The sequence below is a fragment of the Saimiri boliviensis genome, chromosome 13, assembly GCF_048565385.1.
Source record: "Saimiri boliviensis isolate mSaiBol1 chromosome 13, mSaiBol1.pri, whole genome shotgun sequence".
NCBI lineage: Eukaryota > Metazoa > Chordata > Mammalia > Primates > Cebidae > Saimiri > Saimiri boliviensis.
The window spans coordinates 69,222,555-69,247,139 of record NC_133461.1 but is presented as its reverse complement, the minus strand read 5'-3'; the positions used below and the strand labels follow the sequence as shown (position 1 = coordinate 69,247,139).

At 38.8% G+C, this 24,585-nt stretch overlaps 1 protein-coding gene and 1 non-coding gene across 5 annotated transcripts in view; both read left to right on the top strand.

Moving 5' to 3' along the window:
* SPIRE1 (spire type actin nucleation factor 1) overlaps positions 1–24,585 on the top strand; it is a 218,219-nt gene that overhangs the window by 118,138 nt on the left and 75,496 nt on the right. For all 4 annotated transcript variants that reach the window (XM_039463524.2, XM_039463522.2, XM_039463523.2 and 1 more), the window contains one exon: positions 2,225–2,350. In XM_039463524.2, coding sequence (XP_039319458.1) covers positions 2,225–2,350 — 126 coding nt within the window. The remainder of the gene's footprint in view (positions 1–2,224; positions 2,351–24,585) is intronic.
* On the top strand, positions 4,470–4,571 carry LOC120361750 (small nucleolar RNA U13). Its single transcript, XR_005577880.1, has one exon. It is a non-coding gene; the product is annotated as a small nucleolar RNA U13 (small nucleolar RNA).

Here is a 24,585-nt window from a genome sequence, read left to right as displayed (position 1 = left end):
TGGAAAAGAACTTGGGCTCCAGAGTCAGACTACTGGTTTCGGTTTCATTTTGGCCATTGACTAGCTGTGTGACCTTGGGCAAATTACTTAGCTGGTCTAAATCTCAGTTTCCTAATCTCTAAATTGGGTTGTTGCAAGCGGCCCCTTGCAATTCCATATGAATTTTAGGATCTGTCTTTTCATTTCTTAAACAAAGGCTGTTGGGATTTTGTTAGGGATTGCATTCAGTCTGTTGATCACTTTGGGTAATGTTGTTGTCCTAACCATATTGTCTTCCAATGTATGAATACAAAGGTCTTTCTGTTTATTTAGGTCTTCTTTAATTTCTTTTAAAATATTTTGTAGTCTTTAGTGTACAAGTCTTGTAACTCCTTGGTTAAATTTATCTCTTAGCATTTTTGATGCAATTTTAATGATTTTCTTGACCACATTTTCCGATTGTTCTTTGGCCACGTATAGAAATACAAAAGGTTTTGTTAATTATGTATTCCACAACTGCTGAAATTGCTTATTAACTCTAGTAGTATTCCTTTAGGTTTTCTGTGTGTAAGATTGTCATATGCATTTAAAAAATTTTTTTAGACCTAGTTACTACCTTTACACCAATGTTTTTAAAGTTGCAGTTTACAACCAGTGAATGGGTTGTCAAATCGATTGAATGTGCACGTTTTGTTTTGTGAAGCTTTTGTATGTATAACATGTCCATATGCATGTGTCCGTGTGTAATATATATAAATATATATACATTTATTTCTTACTGTGAATAGCAGTTGAAAACTTTGAAACCCATTGCTTTATGCGATTTCATTGTGTAACTGTAATATGAGATTTGGGTAAGTTATATAAGGTAAAGCCTTAGTAGTTGTCTTTCATTACCTTGAATAATTCTGTATTGCAAGATGTTTTCTAAATACAAAAATAATTGAGCAAAAAATATACTCTGTTTACTGGTGGCTCTGTGAGGAATAAACTTGTGAGATTTCTGCTTTTAATGCTTCTGGATAAAATCAGTTTTTAGCTTTTTTTGATACTGTGAAGGTTTCCTATTTACACTCGAGATATTTTCTTGAGAATGTATTTTATAAAAGATAGTGATCTAACTATTAGATTGTATAAGATGCTTACTATACATGAAAACAAAAAGCTACATTATTAAGGATATTACAGACTACAAACATGTCATTTATTATTTAATTGATATAAATTATTAAAATATAAGATATTTTTAGTTATTAATGAGTGTCAAGTTTACCTACTACAGTAAGAAATTAAGAGAACTTACAGCTAGTTAGTGCAAATGAAGTACTTTAAAACGTAATGATTGTATATAGATGCAAATTATTTTATAGAAAGATAAAATTATTCCTGTGTATGGGACTCTTAATAGGATGTCTTTCCAATCTGATAAATTAATGGTGTTGGATTTTTCTAAATTGCTTTCATGATGTTAAGTTGCAACTTTTACCCACAAGTAGTCATGTGGGGATTATGGACCATGTATGGTAAAAGACATTAGGGCTGTTGGCAGCAGCCATGGCCTTACGTTACCCTCTGCCCTCTTTCCTCCATTCCCCATCTACTGATGAGGCTGCTTCCCTGAGGTCCACATGTTTTCCTGACATTCTTTTTTTTTTCTACTACGTTACAAAATTCAACATGTATTGGAATGAGCTTGGGCTTCAGTACACAGGACTGTGTTTGATTTCTCCTTCTCCCTCATGGTAACCATGTGACTGTGGACAGACAAGTCACTTGACTCGTCTTAGCCTCAGTTTCTTTTGCCATAAAATGAAGATAATTCAGCATACATTGAAGAGTAAATGGTGTTATGTTGTATATATGACATGTCAAATATTGTAGCTGGCATGATAATTGCTTAATAAATGGTAACTGTTAAAATACTGGAGCCATCATCAGTACATAGTAAATGGTGGTTCCCTTTCTGTTCCCAACCAAAATTTTTACATATGTTCTGTCATTTTCAAATAAAAGCTAATTCTAGTAAGCTCATCTGTGCTGTTGGGTGTCTGTTACTTAGTGGACCACTTTTCCCATATAATCGTGTGGACCTTACTGTTGGTCTTGTGGTACATTAAGCCTTGGATTATGGGGATTGCCTGACTGTCTGATATGAAAATACAGATATGGGGGTGTATCTGTTTTTAAGTACAAAAAACGCCTAAATAGTAACCAAGCACCACTATTTTATTTTCCCCTTCTATAGTTGTGTGCTGCTCATCTCCCTACTGAATCAGAGGCACCAAATCATTATCAGGCAGTATGCCGTGCCCTGTTTGCAGAAACAATGGAGCTCCATACATTTCTGACCAAAATTAAGAGTGCAAAGGAGGTAAGTACTACTGCTTTGATATTTATTGGCATAGTTTGATAGGCGTGTATTTGATATTTATTGGAAGATAAGCCTAAATTTTTGACATTGTCCACTCTATTGTTTTAAAAGATTTATTACCATCCTTTGGATGAGTGCTGAAAGTCATTTAGGACCAACTTAGGTAAAATCAAATCTACTCTATTAAAATATCAACAGTGTGAACCTTTTAAAAAACGGATTTTCATACAGATTCCTTGCAAATGGAAATAAATACTACTGAACTGGTTCAGTCCATTCCTATGTGACTTGCTTTCCACCCCCTTTCTGCTGCTCTTCTCTTCTGTTCATTCTGAAACGTATTAGGACCTCTTCCAGTAAGGGATAAAGACTCAGAAAAGAGGTGACATTCACATCTGATCATTTAACTGTTTTATTTATTGTTTATTTAAAAGGTGAGTCACTGTGTGTTACATAGATGGTTGTGAAAATTCAGTGAAATCTTTTTTTTTTTTTAATTGAGACGGAGTTTCGCTCTTGTTACCCAGGCTGGAGTGCAATGGCGCGATATTGGCTTACCACAACCTCCGCCTCTTGAGTTCAAGCAATTCTCCTGCCTCAGCCTCCCAAGTAGCGGGGACTACAGGCGCATGCCACCATGCCCAGCTGATTTTTGTATTTTTTTTAGTAGAGTCAGGGTTTCACCATGTTGACTCAGTGAGATCTTATATAAAATAACACAGCATCTGACAGAAAATGAGAGGTCAGTACATGGCAGGTAATGGATATCTATATTAGTCAGGTTGTCCAGAGAGACAGAGCCAATGGGCTTTATAGATACGTAGGTATATGAAAAGGGGCAGGTGCAGGCTCATGCCTGTAATCCCAACTACTTGGGAGGCTCAGACAGGAGGATCACTTGAGGCCAGGAGTTCAAGATACATGAGAAGGGATTTATTAGGGGAATTGGCTTGTGTGATTACGGAGGCTTAGAAGTCCCAAGATGGGTTGTCTGCAAACTGGACACCCTGGTATTCCAGCAGCACAGCTCAGTCCAAGTCCAAAGACCAAGGGTAGGAGAAGAAAAGTGTATCTCAGTACCAAGAGAGAGAGGGGCCAATTTTCTTTCCTCTGTTTTTATTCTACACAGGGCCCCAGCCAAATGGATGGTGCCTACTTAAACTGAGGGCACTACTTAGTCCACTCAGACTCACACACCAATATCCTCTGGAAACACACTCACCTAAATACATACCTAAAATAAAAATCAGGTATTCTTTTATTCAGTCAAGTCGACACCTAAAAGTAGCTATCACAGTATCATTTCTTTTATAACTAACATATAGGGTTTATCAGAAGCACTAAGCTAAAACTTATCATGACCCAGAGTTTGGGGAAAAACACTTGGTGGATATATAAGCAAAAAAGGAAAAACTAAACTATTTGCCCATTAAGATGTACTTAGCCCTGGTAGTAAGTAGATGATGGGTGTCTCAGGCAGATCACCCTTAATAAATCACCCTTAAATAGATTCATTGTATATATATGCATAAGAGCTCTAAGCAGCCTTCCTCTGCTCTAGCCAGGGTACTGCTTATAGTCTGTCTTTTTATGATAGGGCAATGAAAAGCTTTGCCTTTTTCTTTTTAATTTTATAAAATTGGATCAAGGAGGAAAGTTGTCAACAGTGGAAAAAGGTGAATTCTGTGTTATTTTAAGAATAAATAAGTGTGTGTGTGAGACAGAGAGAGAGAGAATGTGTGTGTGTGTGTGTGTGTGTGTGTGTGTGTAATGGACTAGCTATTTTCTTTGAACAGAAACAGAGGAAGTGGGATCTGATTAAAAGCTTCAGAGTGAACATCCAAAGGCACGTCCTCAACTAAGTTTTCTCAGATAGTAGAAAAGATTACTTTTTAAGACTGTCATTACCTTTCCCAGCTTGTTAAGATGGATTGTCTCCCCAGAGCATTATTTTTAGGTGTACCTGTACAGTCTTGTGGGTTAATAGAGAAAATTAAATGAGCTCTTAAAGTCCTTCTAATACTAGCATTCTTAGAAACTATTTGTAAGCTTAAATAGAGCAATGTTCATATTTTTCTACCCTACCCTGCAATGAGCATTTAAAAAATGTTTGCTCTTGATTCTTTCACAGTTCCTAAGTGTGATTATTGGATATTCATACTTGTGTATGAAATGTTCCTTTTTCTAAACCTTATTATGTCAGCACGTTACTTATCTGGTATGAAAAAATAATAAATTTATTTTTGCTCTTGATTAAAATTTTGCTTTGCCAGATATGCAAACACACTTTCAAAAAGAGAGTCAAACATAATTAAAGTTTATCTAAATAAAAAGCTGACAGACAGGTGGAGTAAAACTGCTGTGTCGCAGTGCCTACAGAAACTGGGGTTGGGCCGAGGTTGGGCCCTCACAACTGTTTGTAGGTCCAGCCACATCTCTCACCCTCACCACCCCAAGGCTAGGTCTTTATCGGCTTTAGTTCCATCCTGTTTTCACATCTCCCTCTACTCTGTTGATCTCCATCTCAACCATTCCCAGTCCTCTCTGGAAACTACAATCCATTTTGTAGAGTTCCCTCAGGCTCTTCTCACAACACTTGTTCCCCTATGGGTGGTGCTTTCTCTTGCTTCCCTCCTGTGGGAAGCTGGTCTCTCCTTTACATCTCTATGTCTGGATTGGGGTGGGTTTGCTAATATTCTGTCTCTCCTCTGCTGCCTGCCAGTAATCAACTCTCATCCTTGTTGAAACACTCTTCTTCCTTTGATGCTCCTGTCATCACTTCTGCCATCTTGAGTGATTTCCTAGATGAAGAAAGCACATAAATTGCCTATCCAACATCAAGGTTTCAGGAATGAAGTCTTACATAGTCCAAATAAGTTTCTTTTTCCTCTGCAGTGTATAAGGCTTTCTTTATGTATGTATGTTAGTGATCTTAACCTTTTCTCAAAAATACTTTTTTCACACTAATACTATTTGTTAATTTGATTTTTTTCTGAAGATCCAGAATACTTAATATATTTTAAGAATCATTCTTCACACCTATAAGTTAGTGTGTACCAAGTGAAATATTTGAAACTATATTCTCTGATTCAACAAAACTAAAAATTGGATTATCAACAGTTTTTCAAACTACCTCATATCTGTGTCTGTCTGTGTGCATGAATGCATATAAACTGGCGTGGAATTGTAGTCTCAGAACATTTGAGCTCAGTTGCTGGTAATGTGTCTGATTTGATATTCCAAAAGTACTTCAATTATATTAAATTTCTTACATGCCAAATAGGCAATTTATTAAAATACAAAATCTATCATCTGTTTTCCAATGTTATACTTGTTCTGTAAAGTGTTAAATGCATTTACTGAACTTGGCTACTTTATAAAGCACAGTGCCTGGTTCATCATCTGTTTATTTAGAAACCAAATTTGTTTACATTCTGATCTCTTTCATGATGATTTTCTTCTTAAACTAAGGTTATTCTTTGAATGATAAAGACTTGGGTAGGCCTGCTGTTGCTTTGTCTTTTAAGCAATGTGATATCCTCGAAAGTAAATACACATTACTGTGTCTCCTAAGCAATTTGATATCCTTCTAAGTTAAGTATAGCTGGAGGTATAAGCAATCCATGGAGTGCATCAGGTTGTATGAAAGAAGAGCCACCCTGCCCTGCTCCCAGTGACACTACCATATTCCAGAGCCATACTGCAGGGGTAGCTGGTGAGCTTGTGCTGTGCAGAGGGGGCAATTTCAAAGGTAAAATGTTTTATTGGAGAAAATGAAATTGTGTTAATGGTAGCATCCTTTAATCTATTGTGGTTCAGGTAATTTTTTTATCATTAGTCTCCAGTTTTGTTATTGTTAAATAAAATTTTTTATCATTACCTAAAACTTTAATCCCTGCTACTTTCCTATGTTATTATTCATACAGCTACTTTGTAAAATGTTTTCTGTTCCTTACTCCATTTAATCCTTGTAAGAATCCTGTGACTCTTTCAAATTAGTAAACTGAGGCAGTTCTCAGTGCTGCTGATAACAGCATTTCCATCCTTATCACACCCTTCAGTCCAGCAAAGGTGTTCCACTACATAGAAGTTACTGCTGTTTTCCTCTAAGAGTGTCACATGAAATGCACTGTTAGATGAAAGTAAAGAGAGTTCTGAAGAAAATGGAAGTAGATACTTTGATACAGGTTTCTGAGCAATCTTGGAGAGAATATGTGAGTCAGTGAAACTAATATTTGGCTTTGGGGAGAAGACGGTTCATGAAAGAATGTGTGGGCATGCATGTGTTGGTGTTAGGGGATGATGGTCCTGCATATGCACACAAATGGGATTAGGGGAGTACCATGTTAAGTTCAGGTATGAAATAAGAGGAAGGCCAGGCACAGTGGCTCATGTGCCACCACATCGTCTAATTACAGGACTCTGACAGCCCAAGGCAGGAGGATTGCTTGAAGCCAGGAGTTCAATACTAGCCTGACCAACAAGGCAAAACCCCCTCTGTTAAAAAAATAATAAGAGGGAAATGTGAAGTGGGAAAAGATAGAAGATCATAGAAGTGTCAAAGACTGAGATAAAATAGTTTTAAGACTGGAAAGTCAGTTGATTTTTCTCTGATGCATTCCTAGCATGCTCTAACCATCATTGCCTCCATGTTGAAAGTGTGCAGTATGCTTGTCAAATTCTCTAGTAATACATTGTTTCATAGTAGGGGTATAGAAGAAACCTGATGTATCACAGAAGTACACTAGATTAAAATAAGTTTTGGAAAGCTTTCTTTAGAGCAAATAACTCATTTTTTCATTTATTCATAATTTGAAATATTTATATTAACACTGATCTTTTGTAAAAGACCTTTTTACTGGTGAATCATACCATTCATTATTCGTGTAACTTCTTAAAATCAAATAGCATTTGCAAGACTTCTGTTTACTCATCTTTAAAAATGGGGAGGAAGGCCTGGGCTCAGTGGCTTACTTCTCTAATCCCAGCACTTTGAGAGGCCGAGGCCAGGAGTTTACCAGCCTGAGCAGCATAGCAAGATCCTAGAATCCTGGAATCCTAGCTGCTTGGGAGGCAGAGACAGGAAGATCTTTTGAGCCCAGGAGTTTAAGCCTACGGTGAGCTATGATTCTCGCCATTGTGCCCTAGCCTTGGCAATAGAGTGAGACCCTGTCTCTAAAAACATAAAAATGGGGGTGGGGGCAATGAGACATGTTGAGCTTCCTTCTAGTCCTAAAATTTTATGCAGAAAATACAATTTGTGTGATTAACTCTTTTGTTCTATTTATTCAACAAGCTCTCCTTCATTTTTGTTATTAGTCTTACTGTGCAGGCAAAGTGTATACAGATAAATAAGTGTGTGCCCGGTAAAATTTGCTATCAAATTATTGTATACTGTTTTATGTCTTAAATTTGATATGGATTTTACAGGAAAGCAGTTCAGTGTTGTAGATAAATTAATCAAAATTGCGGATGCTCTAGGTCTTTTAAAAACACAGATTTAACTTTTTTAAATTGGTAAGCTAGTTATAACAGTCGATACTGATATTACTACTATACTGATTCAGCTTAGGCTAAAAATAAAATTATTTTCACAGTCTACTGACAGAAAATCCCTGTGCAGAATAAATTCCTAATACAGTAACATTAGTTACCAGTGAATGAACAGTGAAAATAATTGCGCATTGTATAGCATGTGTTCATGATATTGCAGCAAGAACTTTATGAGGCATGTAAAATAGATTTTTAATGTCCTAATTTCTGTTTTCTAGATTATGCACTTGAAGTGATGAAAATTTTCTCTCCCCTTGCATTTTCTTGTATTTCATACACATAAACATCACCCAAACTAAGGCAGAATATTTCAAACATTTTGAACTTTGAGAGATAACATGTCTAATATAGTTTAGCCATCTTGGATTTCTTCAACAATAGGCCCTGCAGGTATGGGCTGTCATTTCTGATTATCTGATTATAATCTTGGCACTCTTCTCAAGTGTGCCTGTATCTGCAGTGCTTAGTTTCTTGGCATCTTAAATGCCTTTTAAAAATTTTCTCTTCATTGACCCTTTGAAGTATGATTTTTCACTCACATCCTTGAAATGTCAGCTGAAATGAAAGGACATCTCCTCAGGCCACACAGACACCTTTATATATTTAGCACACACTGACTTTTTTGCTTTAATCGTATTCCCCTATTGTCTCCTTTTTAGCTGTCATCACAGTCTATAGTTGTTTTGTTGGTCTCCTATTCATTGATGTCTGCCACTAGAGTATAATCTCATTGAGGGCAGAGACCTTTTCTCTCTAATTCACTGTTATATCTCAGTATAATGGGGACTTCATAGATATTTGTTCACTGTTAAATGAATTAAAGAATCGGTAGTTCAGCTGTTGTAGGTCTGGTTTTTTACCATCTGTTTTGCATCTTGATCCCTTGATCCTCTTCCATTATCTCCAGAATACAGAACCTCCTTTGTGTTCTCACTGTGTCTACCTTACCTTGCCTCACACAGTGGTTTGACATCTCTTGCCTGGGCCATGACAAACCCTCTAATGTTATTTCCCTTTTTATGACTCCTTCATACTTGTAGGTGCAAAGTTTAAACCTTTTAGCATGACATGGGCAGCTGTTCACAATCTGGCCCAGTTCTGACCTCTCCAGGCTCTTCGTTCACCATCCACCCCCACCCCATGTGTGCTGGTTCTGCCTACACTTGCTTCATTCCTGAATGTCCAGGGCCTCTTTGCCTACCTGAAATGTCCCTTTCCCCTCTTCGCTACTTAGAAAATGCCTACTTCTCCTTAAGACCTAACTCAAATGCCTACTATTCTGAAACACTTTTTCCGATCGAAGTCATTCTTTTTTCTCTATGTTCATTTAATGAGCACTCCACTCTGGAGTCTTTCTGTCACTTACAGCAGTGACACTATGTTGTAATTACTGTTTATTTATGTCTCCCACTAGACTGTGAACTTCTTAAGGGCAAGGACCATGCTTATAAACTGTTAGTCCTCTCATAGATTTAGGGACGTAAGACAGTATCTTGTAGTCTTTTTAGGTATGTTTCCTTTGCTGCTCCTAGGGTAACACTAGGGCCTCTGTCAGTGAGATTAAGGGTTTTGTTTGTTCTGAGACGGAGTTTTGCGTTTGTTGCCCAGGCTGTTGTTCTGAGACGGAGTTTTGCGTTTGTTGCCCAGGCTGGAGTGCAAAGGCGCAGTTGCGACTCACCACAAACTCTGCCTCCCGGGTTCAAGGGATTCTCCTGCCTCGGCCCCCTCAGTAGCTGGGATACAGGCATGTGCCAACATGCCCCACTAATTATGTACTTTTAATAGAGACAGAGTTTCTCCATGTTGGTCAGGCTTGTCTCAAACTCCCGACCTGAGGTGATCTGCCCGCCTCAGCCTCCCAGAGGGATCACAGGTGTGAGCCATCACACCCGGCCAAGATTAAGTTTTTTTTTTTTTAATCCTAATAAATATTACAGTTGGAGTCTCCTAAGCCCTGAACATATTTTTATTCAAGAAGAAATAGAGGAGAATAGAATCAGCCTTAAGATGCTGATTATGGAGTTATCAAGATCCAGGACTGGCACAGAAATGGTGCACAGCTGATGCACACTTGGGTCTCCTGGACACACAGCTGTCTCTTCATATTCATCCTGCTTTCCAAAGTGGGAACCTGAGGGCTGGGAGTTGAAATTTAATACTGCTCTATTTTCATTAACTTTTAAAAGACATCTACTCTAAGATAATTTATATACTTGGGGAAGAAAGATCCAAAGCCTTCTGCAGAAGGGCCGGGGGAGAGGTGGCTAAGCCCAGACAACCTACATCGTGTTTGCTGAAAGGCCTATCCTTATAACCCCTACATATCTCATCCTTTGCATATGTTAGTACTTTAATCCTTGTGATGTTCTTGTGAATTTGGTAGTATTATCCTTCACTTCCTGACTTACAGTGTAGGTAGAAAAACTGAATTACTGTTCAACAAACCTTAACAAAGTTGCTGCCTATAATGATTGAAGGGCTTAAAATTAGACCTAATTTTTAACTTTGTACAAATAATAGACAATAAAAGTTGATCTTCAGATAGGCGGTCAGGATGTTAACGATGTGTCTATAAACCTTAATGTAGGAGAAACAGTGGAGGAACTTGGGATTTTGATGAAGACTTGACAGAACATAATAACCATATGGAGACATCACAAAGCCTAGTGAATGGAGAGACGCTGGCTGTCAGAGGAACTAGGATCAGTGGACAGAATCATTTTATTCACGCAATAAGTATTTAAAATGTCTTCCATATGATGGGCGCTACCATGATTAATACTGCTAACATTTATTCCATACTTATTCTGTGCTAAATGCTGCTCTGAGAATTTACGTGCATTAATATTCATTGAGTCCTCACAGAAGACATGTGTTAAGTGCTACTCTTATTGCTTTCTTACAGTCAGTAAGATGGTGAATGAGATGCACATGATTCTCTGCCTTCACAGAACTCAAGAGAGTAGGGAGGACAGTTTCGGAGCACGTCATTCAGCACCCCGTGAGAAGGGCCGTGGCCAGGGGGTGCAGGGGATGCAGAGTGCCATGGAAGCAACCAAGGGGACCATGTACAGCTTCCCAAAAGTAAATTTGAAGCTGAGACCCAAATGCTAAGGCAAAATGGTGGATGGAATATGTGTTCCAGGCATAGTAAACAGTACACACGAAGGCCAGGAGACAAGAGCAAGCAAGGTAGAAGGGCTGGGAGAGAGGTAGCTTTTCAAACACTGGGACCATTGCCTCAGAAGGTACTATGCAGGGATACTATACAAGAATCTGATGGGAAGGTGCACCAGAAGAGTCTAGAGTTTTGTGACTACCCATGCTGTGAATGGCTTTCTGCAGGCGTTAGATACATCTGCACGTGTGTGTGTATCTTCAGTATTCTAACCCTAGATTGCTGTAATGCTTTCATCCCTTGTTTAGTGGGGGTGTGTGTGTATATATAAATTTTTTTTTTTTTTTTTTTAGTATATATATTTTATTGCACTTCAGTTTCTGGGCTACATGTGAAGAACATACAGGATGGTTACAAAGGTACATACATAGCAATGTGGTTTGCTGCCTCCATCTCCCATCACCTATATCTGGCATTTGTCCCCATGTTATCCCTCCCCAACTCCCTACCCCCCACTGTCCCTCCCCTAATTCCCCCCAACAGACCTCAGTGTGTGATGCCCTCCCTCCCTGTGTCCATGTGTTCTTATTGTTCAACACCCGATTATAAGTGAGAACATGCGGTGTTTGATTTTCTGTTCTTGTGTCAGTTTGCTGAGAATAATGGTTTTCAAGTTCATCCATGTCCCTACAAAGGACACGAACTCATCAATTTTTATGGCTGCATAGTATTCCATGGTGTGTATGTGCCACATTTTCCCTGTCCAGTCTGTCATCGATGGGCATTTAGGTTGGTTCAAAGTCTTTGCTATTGTAAACAATGCTACAGTAAATGTATGTGTACATGTGTCTTTATAACAGAACAATTTATAATCCTTTGGATATATACCCCGTAATGGGATTGCTGGGTCAAATGGAGTTTCTATTTCTAGGTCCTTGATGAATCACCACACTGTCTTCTACAACGGTTGAACTAATTTACACTCCCACCAACACTGTAAAAGTGTTCCTATTTCTCCACATTCTCTCCAGCATCTGTTGTCTCCAGCTTTTTTAAAGATTGCCATTCTAACTGGCGTGAGATGGTATCTCAAAATGGTTTTGATTTGCATTTCTTTAATGACCAGTGATGATGAACATTTTTTCATATGTTTGTTGGCCTCATAAATGTCTTCTTTTGAAAACTGTCTGTTCATATCCTTCGCCTACTTTTGAATGGGTTTGTTTTTTTCTTGTAAATCTGCTTTAGTTCTTTGCAGATTCCGTATATAAATCCTTTGTCAGATGGGTAGATTGCAAAAATTTCTTTTATTCTGTTAGTTGCCAGTTCATTCTAATGATTGTTTCTTTTGCTGTGCAGAAGCTATGGACTTTAATTAGATCTCATTTGTCTATTTTGGCTTTTGTTGCCAATGCTTTTGGTATTTGGTAATGAAGTTCTTGCCTATGCCTATATCCTGAATGGTTTTGCCTAGGTTTTCTTCTAGGGTTTTTATGGTGTTAGGACTTATGTTTAAGTCTTTAATCCCTCTGGAGTTAATTTTAGTGTAAGGTGTCAGGAAGGGGTCCAGTTTCTGCTTTCTGCACATGGCTAGCCAGTTTTCCCAACACCATTTATTAAACAGGGAATCCTTTCCCCATTGCTTGTTTTTGTCAGGTTTGTCAAAAATCAGGTGGTTGTAGATGTGTGGCATTGCCTCCGACACCTCTGTTCTGTTCCATTGGTCTATATCTCTGTTTTGTTAGCAGCACCATGCTGTTTTGATTACTGTAGCCCTATAGTATAGTTTGAAGTCAGGCAGCATGATGCCTCCAGCCTTGTTCTTTTCGCTTAGAATTGACGTGGCTATGCGGATTCTCTGTTGGTTCCATATGAACTTTAAGGTGTTTTTTTCCAGTTCTGTGAAAAGGGTCATGGGTAGCTTGATGGGTATAGCGTTCAATCAATCTGTAAATTACTTTAGGCAGTATGGCTATTTTCACAATATTGATTCATGGAATGTTTTTCCATCTGTTTGTATTCTCTCTTATTTCCTTGAGCAGTGGTATCTAGTTCTCCTTGAAGAGGTCCTTTACATCCCTTGTTAGTTGTATTCCGAAGTATTTTATCCTCTTTGTAGCAATTGTGAATGGCAGTTTGTTCTTGATTTGCCTCTCTTTAAGTCTGTTATTGCTGTATAGGAATGCGTGTGGTTTTTGCACATTGATTTTGTATCCTGAGACTTTGCTTAAGTTGCTTATCAGTTTAAGGAGATTTTGGGCTAAGATGATGGGGTCTTCTAAATATACAATCATGTCGTCTGCAAATAGAGATAATTTGACTTCCTCCTTTCCTAATTGAATATCCTTTATTTCTTTTTGTTGCCTGATTGCTTTGGCTAGAACTTCCAATGCTGTATTGAATATGAGTAGTGAGAGAGGGCACCCTTGTCTAGTGCCAGATTTCAAAGGGAATGCTTTCAGTTTTTGCCCATTCAGTATGATATTGGCTATGGTTTTGTCGTAAATAGCTTTCATTATTTTGAGATGCATTCCTTCGATACCTAGTTTATGCAGAGCTTTTAACATAAAGAGCTGTTGAATTTTGTCAAAGGCCTTCTCTACATCAATTGAGATAATCATGTGGTTTTTGTCTTTGGTTCTGTTTATGCGGTGGATTACGTGTATAGACTTGCATATGTTGAATCAGCCTTGCATCCCTAGGATGAAGCCTACTTGGTCGTGATGGATAGGCTTTGTCATGTGCTCTTGCAGTCAGTTTGCCTGTATTTTATTGAAGATTTTTGCATCTATGTTCATCATGGATATTGGCCTGAAGTTTTCTTTTTTTGTTGATTCTCTGCTGGGTTTTGGTATCAGGATGATGTTGATCTCATAAAATGATTTGGGAAGGATTCCCTCTTTTTGAATTGTTTGGAATAGTTCCAAAAGGAGTGGTACCAGCTCTTCTTTGTATGTCTGGTAGAATTTGGCTGTGAACCCATCTGGACCTGGGCTTTTTTTGGTTGGTAGGCTCTTAATTGCTGCTTCAACTCAGCCCTTGTTATTGGTCTATTCAGGGTTTTGACTCCATCCTGGTTTAGGCTTGGGAGGGTGCAAGTGTCCAGAAATTTTTCCATTTCTTCTAGGTTTACTGGTTTATGTGCAGAGAGTTGTTTGTACTAATCTCTGATGGTGGTTTGTATTTCTGTGGAATCTGTGGTAATAGCCCCTTTATCGTTTTTTATTGCATCTATTTGATTCTTTTCTCTTTTCTTTTTTATTAATCTGGTTAGCAGTCTGTCTGTTTTGTTAATCTTTCCGTGAAACCAGCTCCTGGATGTATTGATGTTTTTTGAAGGGTTTTTTGTGTCTCTGTCTCCTTCAGTTCTGCTCTGATCTTAGTTATTTCTTGTCTTCTGCTAGCTTTTGAATGTTTTTGATCTTGTTCCTTGAGCTCTTTCAATTTTGATGATAGAGTGTCGATTTTAGATGTTTCTTTGCTTCTCATGTGGGCATTTATTGCTGTCAATTTTCCTCTAGACACTGCTTTAAATGTGTCCCAGAGATTCTGGTACTTTGAGTCTTTGTTCTCATTGGTTTCAAAGAACATCTTTGTTTCTGCCTTCATTTCGTTGTTTATCCAGTCGCGATTCAAGAGCCAGTTGTTCAGTTTCCATGAAGTTGTATGGTTCTGAGTTAGTCTCTGAATCCTGAGTTCTAATTTGATTGCACTGTGGTCTGAGAGACTGTTTGTTATGATTTCTGTTCTTTTGCATTTGCTGAGGAGTGATTTACTTCCAATTATGTGGTCAGTTTTAGAGTAGGTGTGATGTGGTGCTGAGAAGAATGTATATTCTGTGGATTTGGGGTGGAGAGTTCTGTAGATGTCCGTTAGGTTTGCTTCGTCCAGTTCTGAGTTCAAGTCCTGGATATGGTTGTTAATTTTCTGTCTCATTTTCTGTCTAATATTGACAGTAGAGTGTTAAAGTCTCCCACTATTATTGTGTGGGAGTCTAACTCTCTTTGTAGGTCGTTAAGACCTTGCTTTATGTATCTGGGTGCTCCTGTGTTGGGTGTGTATATATTTAGGATGGTTAGCTCTTTTTGTTGCATTGATCCTTTTACTATTATGTAATGCCCTTCTTTGTCTCTTGATCTTTTGGTTTAAAGTCTATTTTATCAGAGACTAGGATTGTAGCTTCTGCATTTTTTTGCTCTTCATTTGCCTGGTAAATCTTCCTCCGTCCCTTTATTTTGAGCCTATGTGTGTTCTTGCATGTGAGATGGGTTTCCTGGATACAGCACACTGATGGGTTTTGGCTTTTTATCCAATTTGCCAGTCTGTGTCTTTTGATTGGGGCATTTAGCCCCTTTACATTTAAGGTTAATATTGTTATGTGTGAATTTGTTCCTGCCATTTTGGTGCTAGCTAGTTGTTTTGCCCATTAGTTGATGCAGTTTCTTCATTGTGTTGATGCTCTTTACCATTTGGTATGTTTTTGGAGTGGCTGGTACTGGTTGTTCCTTTCTGCGTTTAGTGCTTCTTTCAGGAGCTCTTGTAAGGCAGGCCTGGTGGTGACAAAATCTCTTAGCAATTGCTTGTCCATAAAGAGTTTTATTTCTCCTTTGCTTATGAAGCTTAGTTTGGCTAGATATGAAATTCTGGGTTGAAGTTCTTTTCTTTAAGGACGTTGAATATTGGGCCCCACTCTCTTATGGCTTATCTGCTGATAGTTCAGCCATGAGTCTGATGGACTTCCCTTTGTGGGTAACCTGACCTTTCTCTCTGACTGCCTGTAGCATTTTTTCCTTCATTTCAACGCTGGTGAATCTGACGATTATGTGCCTTGGGGTTGCTCTTCTTAAGGAATATCTTTGTGGTGTTCTCTGTATTTCCTGGACTTGAATATTGGCCTAACTTGCTAGGTTGGGGAAGTTCTCCTGGATAGTATCCTGAAGAGTATTTTCCAGCTTGGATTGATTCTCTCCGTCACATTCAGGTACACGTATCAAACATTGATTAGGTCTTTTCACATAATCCCATATTTCTTGGAGGCTTTGTTCATTTCTTTTCACTCTTCCTTTTCTAATCTTGCCTTCTCTTTTTATTTGTTGAGTTGATCTTCAATCTCTGTTATTGTTTCTTCTGCTTGGTCGATTCAGCTATTGAAACTTGTGTATGCTTCGTCAAGTTCTTGAGTTGTGTTTTTCAGCTTCATCAGGTCATTTATATTCCTCTTTAAGCTGTTTATTCTTGTTAGCATTTTGTCAAACTTTTTTTCAGGGTTCTTAATTTCTTTGCATTGGGTTAGAACATATTCTTTTAGCTCAAAGAAACTTGTTATTACCCCCACCTTCTGAAGCCTGTTTCTGTCAGTTCATTAGACTCATTCTCAATCCAGCATTGTTCCCTTGCTGGTGAGGAGTTGTGATCCCTTGGAGGAGGAGAGGTGTTCTGGTTTTTGATGTTTTCATTCGTTTTCTGCTGGTTTCTTGCCATCTTTGTGGATTTATCTACCTGTGGTCTTTGAGGTTGGTGACTTTCAGATGGAGTCTCTTAGTGGACATCCTTTTTGTTGATGATGATGTTATTTCTTCCTGTTTCTGAGTTTTCCTTCTAACAGTCAGGCCCCTCTGCTGTAGGCCTGCTAGGTCCACTCCAGACCCTGCTTGCATGGGGATCACCTGCTGCGGCTACAGAACAGTAAGGGTTTCTGCCAGTTTCTTCTGGCAGAAGGATACCTGCCAGATGTCATCCTGAGCTCTCCTTTATGAGGTGTCTCTTTGGATATACAGGGGTCAGGGATTTGCTTGAGGGGACAGTCTGGCCCTTATAGGAGCTCAAGTGCTGAGCTGTGAGCTCTGTTGTTTCATTTAGAGCTGCTGGGCAGGTACATTTAAGTCTGCTGCAGCATAATTCATAACTGCCTTTTTTCCCAGGTGCTGTGTCCTGGGAAGGTGGTGCTTTATTTATAAGTTTCTGATGTGATGCTGCCTTTTTTAGAGATGCCCTGCCCAGCTAGGAGGTAGCCTAGTCACTGTCTACCAGCAGAGGCATTGCTGAACTGCTGTGGGCTCTGCCTAGCTGCTGTGTGAACTTCCTTGCAATTTTGTTTATAGAGGTATAGTTAGAACTACCTTGGTAATGGCAGACTGCCTCAGTAATGGTGGACTGCCTCCGTAGTGGTGGACTGCCTTGATAATGTCAGACGCCCTTTCCCACACAGAGCTGGACCATCTCAGGTTGAGCTGCACTTGCTGTGAAACTCTCAATCCAGAGAGTTTCAGATTGCTGGTCTTTGTCGGGGTGGGACCCACTGAGCCAGATCACCTGGCTCCCTGTTTCAGCCCCCTTTTTTCCAGTTGAATGGGCAGCTCTGTCTCCCAGGCATTCCAGGCACCAGTTGAAACAGCGCCCAGGTTTGTGTGAGTTTTTGTGCTGAGACCTGCTGTGCAGGCTGAAACAACCATGCTGGAAACTGGTAGTGCTTTTCAGCCCGGGAATCTCCTGGTCTGTGGGCAGTAATAACTCGTTTGGCAATGCAGTGATCTCTCACCCTCTGCGTTGTTCTCGCTAGAAACTGCACTTGAGAGCTATTGCTATTTGGCCATCTTTCATCCATTTCCCAGGATATTTCTAACGTTTTCCTAGACAGAAGAAAACATTTTTCCCTCTATTAATATAAATAACTATGCTGTTTAAAAGTAGGATTTTGCCAGTGTTGTGATTTTCTAAATGTTTAAATTATTCTCACTTACATGGAATTCTTTTTTTTTTTTTTTTTTTTTTCCTTGAGGCGTAGTCTCACTCTGTAGCCCAGGCTGGAGTGCAGTGGTGTGATCTTGGCTCACTGCAACCTCTGTCTTTCGGGTCTCCATTCAAGCAGTTCTCCTGCCTCAGCCTCCTGAGTAGCTGGTATTACAGGCATGTGCCACCATGCCCAGCTAATTTTTGTATTTTTAGTAGAGACAGGGTTTCACCATGTTGGCCAGGCTGGTCTTGAACTCCTGTCTTCGTGATCTGCCTGCCTCAGCCTCCCAAAGTGCTGGGATTACAGGCGTGAGCCACTGCACCTGGCCAGGATTTTGTTTTAAGCCTCATCGGCCAAATTCTGCTGAGTGGTTAAATCTTACCCTAAATTTAATGAAATTCTAGGATGGGAGGATGGTTTATAGATGCACAGATTAGAGCCAGTTTATCTTTTACTGCTAATATTTGACTAGTCATTACAATTATGGGGTAAAACAATGAATTGGAAATAAGCATGGCTTATGAATTTTTCAGAGTATTATGTGAGTATATTTTACACTATATAATCCAGTACATATAGAGAAACTTTGTTAAGTGATTTATAGATATACCTTGGAGATACTGCGGGTTGGGTTCTAGACCACTGCAATAAAACAAATATTGCAATAAAGCAAATTACACAAATGTTTTGGTTTCCCAATGCATTACAAAATTAATTATCTTTATGTATATCATAGTCTCTTAAGTGTGTGATAGCATTACATCTAAAAAATACATACTTTAATTAAAGAATACTTTATTCCTAGGAGTTTGAGACTAGAGTGGGTGACATAGTGAGATCCTGGGTCTACAAAAAAAATTAAAAAAAAAAAAAAATTAGCCTGTCATGATGGCTTATACCTGTAGCCCCAGCTACTCAGGAGGCTGAGGTAGCAGGATTGCTTGAGCCTGGGAGGTCGAGGCTGCCATGAGCTGTGATCATGCCACTGCACTCCAGCCAGGGCAACTGAGTGAGACCATGTCAAAAACAAGAAAGACGGGGGTGGGGGTGGGGAGGGAAAGGGTGGGGGAAAGAGAGAGAGAGAGGAGAGAGAGAGAGAAGAAAAAGAAGAAAGAAAGAAAAAGAGGGAGGGAGGAAGGGAATGAAGGGAGGAAGGGAAGGAAGGGAGGAAGGGAAGAAGGAAGGAAAGAAATGCTTTATAAAGCTACAAAATGCTAGCGATTCTCTAAGCCATCAGTGAGTTACAACCCTTTCTGCTGGTGAAGTGTCTTGACCCAGTGCTGATGGCTACTAACTGATCAAGGTGGTGGCTGCTAAAGGTTAGTGTGGCTTTGGCCCTTTCTCAAATCAGACGAGAAAGTTTGCTGCATCACCTGTATCTTTCACAAAAGATTTCCTTGTAGCATGCAGTGCTGTTTGATAGCACACTACCCACAGTAGAATTTCTTTCAAAATTAGAGTCAATCTTTCAAACCCTGCTTCTGCTTTATCAACTAGGTTTATATAATTTTTGAAATCTTCTGTTGTCATGTCAACAATGTGCACAGCATTGTCACCAGGAGTTGATTCCATGTTAGTACTTCCCTTGATCATCCATAAGAAATAACTTCTCATTAGGTTAAGTTTTCTCATGAGATTGCAGTAATTCAGGCACATTTTGAGGCTCCACTTCTAATTCTAGTTCTCTTGCTGTTTCCATTCCATCAGCAGTTACTTCCTCCACTGAAGTCTTGAGCCCCTCAAAGTCATCCATGAGGGTTGGAATCAACTTCTTCCAAACTCCTGTTGATGGTGTATTTTGACCTCCTTCCATGAATCACCACTGTTCTTAATGGCATCTAGAATGGTGAATCCTTTCCAGAAGATTTTTTAATGTGCTTTGCCCAGACCCATCAGAGGAGTCACTGTCTATGGCAGCTATAGCCTTATAAAATGTGATTCTTAAATAAGACTTGCAAGTAAAAATTACTCCTTTATCCATGGGCCTTGCAATAGATGTTGTATTAGCAGGCATGAAAACAACATTAATCTTGTACATTTCCATCAGAGCTTTTGGGTGACCAAATGCATTGTCAATGAGCAGCAATATTTTGAAAGGAATCTTTTTTGCTGTAAACAGATGTGCTGCCCTCCAGTCTTTGTTGTTCCATTTATAAGAACACAGGCAGAGTAAAAAATTCTTAAGGGCCCAATGATTTTCAAAATGGTAAATTAGCATTGACTTCAGCTGAAAGTCATCATCTGCATTGGCCCCTAACAAAAGAGTCACCCTGTTCTTTGAAGCCAAACATTTATTTCTCTCTAGCTATGAAAGTCCTAGATGACATCTTCTTCTAATATTAAAATGTTTCATCTACATTAAAAATATATTGTTTACTGTGGCCACCTTCATCAGTGAGCCATATTTTCTGGACAACTTGCTGGAGCTTCTATATCCAGTACTTGCTGCTTCACCTTGGAGTTTTACCAAATGGTGACAACTTTTTTCTTAAACCTCATGAACCTGTCTCTGCTAGCTTCAAACTTTTCTCTTGCAGCTTCTTCAGTTTCTCAGCCTTTATAGAATTGAAGAGTTTGGGCCCTGCTCAGGATTAGGTTTTGGTTTAAGGGAATGTTATGGTTGATTTGATCTTCTATCCAGACCACTACAACTTTGTATCAGGAATTAAGACTGTTTTGCCTTCTTATCATTCATGTTCACTGGAGTAACACTTTTAATTTCCTTTAAGAGCTTTGCCTTTGCATTCACAACTTGGCTGTTTTGTGCAAGGAGCCTAGCTTTCAGCCTATCTCTGCTTTTGACATCCTTCCTCACCGAACACAATCATGTCCAGCTTTTGATTTGAAATGAGAGACTTGTAACTCTTCCTTTCACTTGAACACATAAAGGCCATTGTTGTGTTATTAATTGGCCGTGTTAAATTATCTTTGTCTCTCGGGGAATAGGGAGGACTGAGGAGAGGGAGAGAGATGGGGGAATGGCTAGTGAGCAGAGCAGTCAGAACACACATTTATCAATTAAGTTTGTGGTCTTATATGGATACTATGTTTACAACATCAAAGATAACTGCTCACAGATCTCCGTAACAGAATTAATAATAAAAAGTATAAAATATTGTGAGAATTACCAAAATGTGACAAAAAGACACGAAGAATGCTCACAGATCTCCATAACAGAATTAATAATAAAAAAATATGAAAATTTGTGAGAATTACCAAAATGTGCCAGAAAGACACAAAGTGAGCATATGCTCTAGGAAAAATGGCACCGATAGATTTGCTGAACTCAGGGTTGCTATAAACATTAAATTTGTAAAAACACAGTATCTGGCGAGACATGCAGTGCATCTGTAATCCTAGCACTTTGGGAGCTGAGGCAGGCAGATCACTTGAGGTCAGGAGTTTGGGACCAGCCTGGCCAACATGATAAAACCCCATCTCTACTAATACTACAGTGTTAGCTGGGTGTGGTGGTGTGCACCTATGATCCCAGCTCCTCGGGAGGATGAGGCACAAGAGTGGCTTGAACCCAAGAGACAGAGTTTGCATTAAGCTGAGATCACGAGCCATTGCACTCCACCCCGGTGACAGAGTGAAACTGTGTCTCAAACAAACACAAACAAAAAAAACCCAATGTCTGCTATGTATAACAAAATGAAATGTAGCAAAATGAGATATGCCTGTACATATATTATTTCAGTTACTCCATGCAAGAAAAACTTGATGAAATTCTTGAGCTCAGTTTATCTTAAACTAAAAAATATTTTACTTAAAATTAAAAATTACATACATGTATATAAAGTATCTTCTGTTGCTGGGGGAAAAACAATGCTTTTTAAATTGCCTAAGCTGTTGTCAAATGGTTTTGTCTGTTTTTCAAATCTTATGGCCACATTTTGTAGTCTGCAAATTGGTTGAAAAATCAAATGTAAGTATTTCCTACCCCTCCATCTACCAAGCCAGTAGCCAAATCCACCTGTGTCATAGGGCAAACTGCATGTTAACTCACACTGGGACTCTTGTTTGTGACATGACTTCAGCTTATTTTCTGCTGGAATAGGCTTCCAAAGACAAAGCCCCAAGACATCTGTCTCATTCACAGATTGAAGGGTGTTTTAATCAGCTTTCTCATATTCCTTGTCTATCTCTCACCTCATGTCAACACCTCCAGTAATAAAATTCTGGCATTTAAGTTGTCTGAAACTTTCTTTCTAGACCTAAAATAGGTTTATATCCATCCAAGTGGTGAACATATAACTTTTTGACAGAAAATCCACCACCAGATGTCTTCGTGTCAGTGTGCCATGTGTTCGTTTTAATGAGATCATTCATCATTTGTAATGTTCATGGTCCTCGCTGCTGTCTTTTTTCTGTTTGATTTGTTATTTTTGTTGTGAATATTGGTAACATGCCTAGCACTGTTCTCATCAGTGAGTAAATCTCTCTCCGCCCTCTGTGTCATTGCTCTTAGCGCTGCTCTCCCTCTTAAAAAATGTTTCACAAGAACATTTTACTGAAAGATCATGGAAGAACTCTGTCACCTTTCAGATCCTGAAGCTTTTAAAACTTAATTTATTTTTAACAACAACAACAACAAAAACCAAAATCACATGGTTTGAAAGCCAGGAGGAGCAAAAATAATACATTAAATTGCACCCTTCTACTTCTGTCTCCTAGCCATGCACTCTCTACAGGCAACATATGTAATTAATTTCTTATCTTTGCAGAGAGATTTTATGCATAACAAATGCATATCAGTATTTGCTTCCTTTTTTCACTTTTACACTTTCCTTTTTTATTTAATTATGTCTTGGAGATCATATCAGTACATAATTTTCACATCTGTAGGCCTTTATAATCAATCATGTGGGTATGCTGTAATTAATTTAACCAGTCCTATATTAACAGCTATTAAGTAATTTCCAGTCTTTTCCAATTATAAACAGCAGTGTCAATGGATAATTTTAAACCTGTTTTTCCTGAGTGTAAGCGTAACTATAGGGTAAATTCCTAGAAGTAGACTTGTTGGGTCAAAGGAAATGTACATTTATAATTTTTATAAAATACTACAATACTGTCCTTCGTGGAGATTTACTAGTTGATGTTGTCATCCTCTGTGTGAGGATGTCTATTCTCCTACATCTTGACAATGTGTTTTCACAGTGATAAGGGAAAATTAGTATCTTAACACTTTTAATTTATATTTTTTGTATTATAAATGAGATCAGATATCTTTTCATATGCTTGAGAATCATTTGCCAGTTGCCTTTTCATTTCCTTTGCCCATTTTTCTAATGAGCTCATTGTCTTATTAATTTGTATTTATTAGGAAAATAACTGTGATATTTGTAAATATTGTCTGATATTTTAATAGTTATATTTATCATCACTGCATTTCTATAGGTGTGAAGAAGAGCTGGTAAGTATACAAACAGAAAGAGCAGATATGTATTGGGAGATAATGTCAGCCAAGCTGTGTAGAGCAGAGGCATTCATTAAACACACACACATACAGAGAGAGAGAGAGAGCGAGAGAGAGCATGTACAAAAAATACTGGAAGAATAGAGGAAGGTTGGGCTCACGCCTGTAATCCCAGCACTTTGGGAGGCCAAGACAGGTGGATCACAAGGTCAAGAAATCAAGACCATCCTGGCCAACATGGTGAAACCCCACCTCTACGAAAAATACAAAAATTAGCTGGGTGTGGTGGCACGCGCCTGTAGTCCCAGCTACTTGACAGACTGAGACAGGAGAATTGCTTGAACCTAGGAAGCAGAGGTTGCAGTGAGCCAAGGTGGCGCCATGCACTCCAGCCTGGCAACAGAGTGAGACTCCATCTCAAAAAAAAAAAAAAAGAGGAATGATATTTCTTTCCTAGAACCTAGAAATAAATTGCTTTCATTTTTATGTAAATTCAAATTAAGTAGTACAGAGTAGCAATTTATAGTTTATCTCAGCGTTTTACATTTTTTATTCAATAAAATGCCCTTGACTTTTTTCATAATTGCTATAGTTGTTATCTGGCCACCATCTACCCCTCAGGGAGGAGAAGCACGGTATATCTTTAAGAAAGCACCATAAAGCTTGATGCAAATATAAATTATGTTCTTTAGTACTTATCCATTAACTCTGCATGGAAAACTTCCATTTATCAGAACAACTGCTGTACTCCTTACTGGGTTTTTTGTACCCTAATTTCTGAAATATTAATTTGGGACTGGTAAATATGATAAAATCTTTTTTCATGTCTGGGTCTAGTAAATATGAATTAAAAAGTCATAGCTCATAGTCTGTGTGGCTGATATTCATTTTTTAATTTATTATAAGCAATATTAGTTGTGAAATAATGTCACTCATGAAATATATTTAATAGTCTTACATAAGTAATTTCTTCGTGTTTCTATTCTGCTTTTGTTTTTGTTTTGAGACAGGGTCTGGCTCTGTCGCCCATGCTGTAGTGCAGTGGTGCAATCTCAGCTCACTGCAACTTCTGTCTCCCAGCCTCAAGCAGTCTTCCCACCTCAGCCACCCTAGTAACTGGGACTGTGGGTGTGAGCCACTGCACCCGGCAGTAATTTGTTGCTCTTATTCTTTCTTTTTCTTTTCTTTCTTTCTTTTTTTTTTCTTTCTTTTTTGAGACAAAGTCTTGCTCTTTGGCCCAGACTGGAATGCACTGATGCAGTCATAGCTCACTGCAACCTCCCACTCCCGGGCTCAGGCAGTCCTTCTGCCTCAGCCTCCCAAAGTGCTGGGATTAAAGTTGTGAGCCTTCATACCTGGCCTACATTAGCATACTTTAACTGAGTTATTAAAATGGTTTGTTGCCTAGT